Below are 8,530 nucleotides of genomic sequence, written 5' to 3'. Positions count from 1 at the left end.
GTCATTGCAGGAATTTTGGAGTATTTGGTTGGTGAGCAAATATATAAAAAAAGCCCCTAAAATATGACAGTAACATAGCTTGTTGCATTATGACTCATGGTGGAAACTCTTATTAAATTTCTGAACTTTTTTTTCAAATGAAGAATGAATGATCAGTTGGGCACTTCAGAGATCAATGTTTCTAAAGATAAGAGAGTTCTTCAATTACATAATGCATTTATAAGATAGAAGGTATTTGATCGCTTTCTCTATGATGAATGGAAGTATAAGCAGCAACAAATACGAATGTATTATCCACAATTTTGCATTTACACGAAGTTTATAACTCAATCCATAACACTGATGGCAATCATTTGACTAATTTTCATGCAGGACTAAGTGTCATTTATGCAATCCAAAACATGTAGTAGTGTGAAAATACGTATTAATTTTCAAAATGAAGAGATGCAATTGCTAAGGGAACTGCCACAATGTTACTCAACAATACACCCATCTCACTCAAATGCCACCAATGCCCTGCTAAGCAAAAAGCAACATTGTAAGTACACTTCTTCAGTTTACGGAAATAGTTAATTTCTGGAAACTTCTTCAAGCTAGCTAAAACTACTTAGAATGTGAGGAACGAAGTAATGTCTGCTAATGCATCCACTGGGAGACTGGAGACCTCTATCTTACTGGACACAGGACTTCATATATTAATCAAATGAGACACCAGCTCCTGGCAATGAAAGATTAACCATGCCTCCTTCCTCAGCTCTTCGGAAACAAACTCCAAACTCATTTATTTTAGTAGAAGCAAAACCACATTTTTTAAGACTGCTGGCCTCCTTTCTTTTTTTTTTTTTTTTTTTTTAGTTTGATCCACCTTTTATCCTAGAGCAAGTATTAGTGATAAGTAACACACCACTCGTACTAAAATTCCTACTGAACAAGACACATCAGCAAGCATCCACTGTAGCTAAGAGTCCACTGTAGCTAAGAGTCCATTCCTCAGAATATCTGCTGCACGTCCTAGAATTATGTTTTGAAACACTTTTAATTCCACCTATCTTCTTGCATTCACTCATTTCGCATTCACCCAGCCGTAGTCAACATATCCCTCTAAAGCTAAAAGTTGAACAATGACTACCGGAGAAGGTACATGGCAAGAAGCTCAACTCTAAATCGCAGAAGTAACAAACACAGAGATAAAACCTTCAAACTAAGTTTTCACAACAGTACCCAAAAGCAGTGTCAAGAGAACCCCATAACAAATCACACAGGCCAGCCTAGACAACACAGTGAAAATGTGCTGCCCGGGTCCTCCCAATCCTGAACTGGCGGGGTCACGGCCTAGAAGATCTATGAGGTCAGCTACACCTTCCAGCACTTTGGCTATGCGCAGACTGCATTCATAGCTGTTATGCAGATATTACCTATTCCACACGGTCTTGAGCCTCTGCTATCTCTGTATTTTTAGTTTCATTTATACAACAGGTTTAGTGGTACCTGGGATGGATGTATGCATTAAAAGAATCACAAAACAAGTGGAAAGAGATGGAAGACAGTTTAATAGTAAACACTAAATACTTTTTACTGTGATTATATCACTGGCGATAATCATTGTTCCTTCATCCCCCGTAGTAAAAGAGAGCTAGCTGGAGAAAGCACTAGGCTTCAAATATATTTACCATGTTCCTACTGTAATACTTCATGTACAGCATAAACAACAGCCGTTTGCCTATCTGCATTTCTGCACAGGTACATGATGCTACTGACATAACTTACGCCCATTCCAAAATGGCAGAAATCTCTGTGCTTGATTCTAGACCATAAGACCTTATCTTTAAGCAGTATGTCAGCTGGGATTCTCAGGAGGACTTCAGGATTTAACAGTTGTGTAAACTACAAGAGGAAAAATAAACTACCATACTGTATGTCATTCAGTCTTTCCTGTCATAAAAAGCTTGCACGGTTAAGCACAGACATTTCATCTTTCTTGAAGTTTGGTGTCAGCTGTTTCCTTGTTTCTCTCTCACAGTGGCTATGAACACTTCTTTGATGGTCTCCTTATCTAAGTTCCTGCCTGTAAAGAGAAATAAATAAGCTAACTATATTTTACAGTTTATTACAAAAAAAATGCATGCAACTAGCAACCTGCCAGTCTTCTCAGCAAATGAAGTGTTTATTACACCAATGAGTGAGAACAGCGGTATTAAAATTAAGCTGCAGGTAACAAGGTAACTTCAGATTTTACAGGCAATAACAGGCTTCAAGCTGTACAAGTAAGGGAAAGGAGGAAAAACTGGGGTTTTTTTGGTCACAAAAACCCACTTGCTATGCTAAACAGAGAGTAACAAGTAGGAAACAGAAATGTATGAGCTCAGTATTACAAGCTTTTCAGAAACAAACCCGATTTTACACATTTTAATGGCCATAAGCACCTTCCTTATAGTTAATGAATATTTGATCAAGCATTCAAACAATTCCCATCACCATATTTATAATTGTGGATTTTTAAAATAACATTAAATATCCCAACATAATTTATGAATACTTAGTATTTTATTTTATTTTAATGTCACTCAAAGGGATAGTGTAGATTCCTCTCAGATGGAATATAAAACCGCAGGAAGTCTGGATGGATAAACCTTTGACCAAAGGTTATGCTGAACATACTCAGTGCTGTTATTCTGGCCAGTTTCAGACAGTTGCTTTTCACTGGAGAAGTCACAGGACTGCCTGCTGAAAGAACAGCTTCTCAAAGTCAAACAAATAGACACGCAGTTTCTCCTTACCTATTAGGACCAGTCTATTTGTTCTCTTTTCATCTTCTTTCCAGGCTACTGCAGTCTCTTCCAGATCATAGAGCTCATGGACACCTTGGACTATCACCTGATGAGATTTGCCTTGAATAGATACCAGTCCCTTATCAGAAAAATAACTGTTAGGTCACATAAACAAACTTTTAAAAATAAATACGTAAGGGCGGGGGGGGGGGGGGGGGGGGGGGGGGGGGGAGTGGAACTTTGACACTAGGCCAAGCAGGAAAAAATATTTCTGGGAACCGTGCACCCGTCAGTCAAAATAACCACGTAGTATGATCATGTCTGCTCATAACATCCATTCTCACATCTCCTTATTTTGTTAAAAGACTAATAATCACACTTTGCCATACTTCACCTTCTGTTCCTCGTTTGGTCAGTATCTAGCATGTTCGAGCCAAACTAACACGTCATCAGCTACTATGCCACTTTGACTACATATATGGTGTATGATGTTTGAGTCCATGAAAGATTGATTGTCAGCAAAGATGAAGCAAAAAAATGTTTGATTTCAGATTACTCTGATTAAGCTTTCATGCTCAGTATATTCACTATTCTGAAACAGAATCTTTGAATATTGGAGAAAAAACAAACATTTGTGAAGTAAAACAACTACCAACAGAATTAGAAAGTATTACTGTCAGAGTGAGCCCATTAACCCACATACCAAAAGTTGTATTAAAAGAGTTTTTATCACTTCATGTAAAACTTTACAAAATATTTTAGCAGAAAACACTCTGTAAAACATGTCTTATACATCCCTAAAGGAAAAAAAAAAAAAAGGAAAAGTGCTACAAATACTTAATGAAAAAAGGTCTGCATATTGGTTGGAATTCTATGACTATTACTGCCAAAAGGATTACGACTGCAGGTAAGACGTAAAAGCAGCAAACTTTGGAACCCGTTCCATCACTACCTGGGGTTCATTTGCTTTGGTATTTGTCTGTGACTGAGGGCCAGCACACAGCTCACCTCTGATCTCCTAAAGAATTACTTTGATTCCAATGCTCAATACAACAATGCACTTGTGCAGAGCAGTACTGTTTTCAGACAGCTTAGGATGCATCAGTGTGTATTTTCTTCTATTTGTCAAGAAGGGGAAGACAAGGATTTTGTTGCTGAAAGAGTAAGAATACAACTTTCTTCCAATGAAATGAAAATTCATTATGTCATTATCCAGAATGCACAAGTCTTCTCAGAAAACAAGCCAGAGCCTATTTTCTTGTATTTCTCACAGCCTAGCAAATGACAAGACTTGACTCTCATTTTATGACTGACTTGGCTGCTTGGTATAAGAAAAATGAAAATACATCTTAAATTGTCACCTATACTCCTCCCAAAACCATGCAACATGAAGTGCCTTTGAAGATGAATACTTATGGGCTGCATCTTTAAAACTACAAACTGACAATACCGTAAAAGGTTGTAAGTGTAGACCACAACTAGTATTGCGCTATGTTATGCCAAATTCGACTTACGCATATTATGCCAACAATTATAATTACAGATAGCAATCTATAGTACCCAATCTATAACATCCAATCCCTATATAAGGAGACATTTATGTGAGATGGATGGAACCTCTCAAAGCAATGGATGTGAAAAATGAAAAAGCGATTTAACTATGTGCTGATTATTAACTCTGCCACTGATATTTGGGACTGTACATCTTCCCTCTCAATTCAAAACAAGTAGGATCAATGTTTGCTTCTCTGTCAGCTATCACCTTTTGTGTTTTTCCACCAACCAGCAAATAACGAACTGTTTCTACACAGAACAATGGCAAATTGCGATTCTCCATTTTGTGTGCTCTGCTACAGTGATCCTGTAGCACCTTTGACAGGTCTGTAACTGACAGCACACTGCAGTTTTTTAGGTGTAAAACAGGAAAAGCAGAAGGCAAAGAAGTTGGTCATTTCTGACGAACCTTCAGTCTTATGACGTCCATGGTGCGCCCAGTCTTATCTTTCACATTCTTCTCCCATAGAAGATTCTATGAAAAGGAAAAATGTTTTCATAAACAGAATGGCACAGGATGATTTTCTATAAAAAGCCACAATGATTTATTCAGTTCATAGTGATATATTACTTACCTGAATAAAGAGATTTAAGTTTTCTTCTTTTATATCTCCTGTAACTTCAAATGTTACTGTAATTATACCCTGTAAATGGGAAGAGCAACTTATTATTACCAAACTAAATAAACATTTCATTACATTAATTTAAAAACCAGCCTTCTTCACAACTTGGCCTCATAAAAAAACTACATACCCATGTCAAATTTTAAAAAAACAATTCTCCATTCCTGTTCTGCTCTAATTTGTTCTATTATACTACACTTTTTGGTTCTGTTTGGGTGTGAACTTAAGGGGCACGTGCAATTCTTTGAACAGTTTAATGCCATCAGCTTCTACCATATACTTTGCTGTAGCTGATGTTTTTTCCAAAGAAAGCCTAAGAATTTTAATTCTTATATGCTAGTAAGCTCAATCTTTCAAATATCTTTAAGAATGCTGTCTTCTTGGCATACTGATCTTTGTCACTACTTCTGATCTTCATCACAATTCTATCAGACAAAAATTAATCAACATATTTTTCACCTATCTGCACATGCCTGTTAGGAAAAGTTTTTTATAAATACACTATGTAGGAATAGATTCCAAAACCAAAGATGTCTGAGGTGATGTTTTATTTATGCTTATTCCAAAGCAACCACTGGCTTACTGCTCAGAGCCAATTATTACTAAAATAGAAGAAGAAAGTAAGTGTAGTTTAAAATTAAGAGTTTACTAAAAAATAAAGGAAATAACTTATTTTTGTCACTATAAGCTCTCAGTGGCATAGAATAACATACAGAGAATTATTTTTCATATAACCTAAAAATATTTCAACAGATTACTTTCAGATGACTAGTCTAACTTAAGAAAAAAAAAGCAGCAAGCAGCAAATCTAAATGTTTATCTAATGACGAAGTAAACTCACAAAACGACCAAGAGTTAACACTGAGCAGCTTCAAAACAAAATAAAACAACTACAACTACAAAAACAACAGTAATTTTCTTAATAATACAAACATGCTACAACTCTCAAAACATTCGGGATGGTTTCTCCTTAACTTTTTCCCTACTTTAGGGATCTGTTCAGACTTTTATTACTATAACTGAACATATTTAACATGAGCATAAATTGTAATTAAAGAAAAAGCTATGAATTTAAGATTCTGATTCCAATTATAGTTAAGCATGAAACTGATTTTATATTTAATCTTTAGTTCCAAAAGGAGATTACAACTGCCTTTTACTGTTTTCAAGACTAGCAACTTCACAGTCAAGATCTGCAGTTCAAAAAGAAAAATACAGGCCTTGCATACACCATATTTTAATGCGAAAATTAAATTTAATCATAGCAACTTTCTAGAAAGAAAGCATGCTTTTCTAAGCTACTATATAAAAATAGAAGTGTTTCTTTTTCTGAAAACAAGGGGGACTGTTGCCCATGGGTGAAGTGCACCCAACTGGGGATACCCCAGAGAAGACTGTGACCCACAACTCATCCACAGAGCAGGCAGCCACTGGGCGACTCATGGAGCAGGGACACTAAGGAACAGAGCAGCGACAAAACCACCAAGAAGCAAAAACAAGCAGAAAGCTTCTACACAAAACTACAGGCCTTGGTAAAAAGTCTGTCTCTCTCATAGGCCCCCTTGAAGTACTGGAAGGCCACTCTAAGGTCTCCCCGGAGCCTTCTCTTCTCCAGGCTGAACAACCCCAACCCTCCCAGCCTGTCTTCACAGGGGAGGTGCTCCAGCTCCATGATCATCTTCGTGACCCCCCTCTGGACTCGCTCAAGCAGGTCCATGTCTTTCTTATGCTGGGGGCCCCAGAGCCGAACACAATAGGTGGGGGTCTCACCAGAGCAGAGTGCATTACTGCAATGACTTGGGGAATCCGGAAGGAGCCTTGGTTCTCATACCGCAAATCGGTGATTGTATATTCTGGTGTGAGTGGTGTACCCATTACAAGTGTGGTGACTTGTGCAGACAATGTACAAACTGTCGAAAAAAAATTAGGGACCTACGAAAGCCTTAGTGGGACAGGAAGATGTCCGGGAAGACACAGGATAGCGCCAGCTTCAAGCCCATGCGCCCATGGCATGAGCCTTAACAGCCCCCTAGGGCAGCATCCAAGACAATTAGCCCAGGAGTTGCAAAAGGGATACAAGTACCACCTGTAAAACACTAGGAGGCGTGCTGCTTTGCTGTGGGTGTATGCCAGAGTTTATCATATGCTTCAAATGGAGCCTCAGAAAGATCAGGACCACTTAAAATTTATGACCATCAGACTGACAGTCACTGTTAGACTAATGGTCTGCTAAAAGACACACTAGCAAGTGCGGAGCAAGATGACAAAACCTGGATCAAAACTTAGCAGCTGGTAACATGGAACCAGCCAAAGAGAAAGCTGTGTGACAAGACATCCAATCTACTATGGAAACAGTAAGCCAGTTTCAAATTTTGAGTCCTATTGGGCAGCCCATTTTACGGTGCTGCAGAAATGGAAGCACCTCTCCCCAAAGGGCAACCACTCTGCAACCTTTTACTCAAAGTAATTGAAGCAGTGAAGGACACTTACGGCTGCTGCCCCCAGAAATCGCTTCTGCAGTGGCTGTGGTGGTGCTGGGAAGCTATAGGAGGGGACTTGCAAAAGTAGGAAACTCTGGGATTTACTGATGGAGGAGTATGCTGAGCTTGATCCTTCTGATCCCACAAACAAGACCCCTGTGGAGGGATTGGGAAGAAGCGGCAATCAATTGTGGTCACTTTAATTCCTGCTGTGTTTACAGGCAAGGAGTGTAAGAGACCCTGAAATGGCTAAGGCCACAGCCCAAATGCTCTGACAGCTAGGCACAGTCGCTATTGCCCCCCTGATATCACCTCATAACCTGGTGGGACATCCTATTGATCAAGGGGTAACCTAGAGTATCATACTGGGGTGAACATGCCAGATGCAGGTGTGAGATGAGTCTCATGGCAAAGCATAACAAAAGTTAAAGTGTCAGGAGGGATGAAAAACCTCCATGCTCCCACCCTACAAACTGGGACTTGGAAAGAGGAAAAGAAGTCCTTCAAAGATCTACACCTGCAAGCAAAGGAGTAACAAGCTCAGGGGAAAGGTCAGAGCTCAGTTAATACAGATACAGGATGTGAAGCAAGCTCTGGGATATCGAAGTCATCTGATGCATAATCTTACTCCCCAACTGGGAAAGTGCCCTTGTTATATCAAATCAACATTGGTCAATATGCATTTGGGATCTGGACAAAATTACAACTTTTGGACTCAGAAACCAAGTGGATATCCAATAGTGGTGTTACTCTGTGGCTGTACTGTTTGTCTGCTTAAATATTTGCTTGCATAATAAGACATGGTGAGTGAATTAAACAGCTCAGCATCTTGGTTTGGTGTTTTGCAGGATCAAGGCCTGAAATTTGCAGTAAGCAATGCTAATCTTACTAGCCTACACCAAAAGGCGGAGTCACAATGGAAATAATGTAAATTCAAACACTTAGGATATTAACCTCCATCATCTGCTTGGCAGGAGATGGAACTTAAGTACAACAATTTTTAATGCATATATTCTGACTGCTACATTAACCCCTACAGCCTAACGCTCACTGTCAAGGAGTGGAAGATGTTCGAGGCGTACATTCAGTTTCTGGTGATATTAAG

General features: G+C 38.8%; 1 protein-coding gene across 2 annotated transcripts in view; it reads right to left on the bottom strand.

Annotated features, from left to right (window-relative positions):
• Positions 1-1,946: 1,946 nt before the first annotated feature.
• Positions 1,947-8,530, bottom strand: part of ZNG1A (Zn regulated GTPase metalloprotein activator 1A) — a 29,795-nt gene continuing 23,211 nt past the window's right edge. Inside the window, exons 12-15 of one of the 2 annotated variants that reach the window (XM_086479962.1) lie at positions 4,898-4,966; positions 4,732-4,797; positions 2,778-2,907; positions 1,947-2,065 (exon numbers count right to left, since the gene is read on the bottom strand). In XM_086479962.1, coding sequence (XP_086336088.1) covers positions 1,992-2,065; positions 2,778-2,907; positions 4,732-4,797; positions 4,898-4,966 — 339 coding nt within the window. In that variant the 3' untranslated portion in view covers positions 1,947-1,991. Of the gene's footprint in view, positions 2,066-2,777; positions 2,908-4,731; positions 4,798-4,897; positions 4,967-8,530 lie in introns of those variants that run through there. The other variant, XM_086479964.1, reaches the window with a different exon arrangement.

This window comes from Leptosomus discolor, chromosome Z (genome assembly GCF_034619465.1).
Source record: "Leptosomus discolor isolate bLepDis1 chromosome Z, bLepDis1.hap2, whole genome shotgun sequence".
In the NCBI taxonomy this organism is placed as follows: Eukaryota; Metazoa; Chordata; class Aves; order Leptosomiformes; family Leptosomidae; genus Leptosomus; species Leptosomus discolor.
Note: the sequence above shows the minus strand (reverse complement) of the source record. Positions and strands in the feature narration are given on the sequence as shown.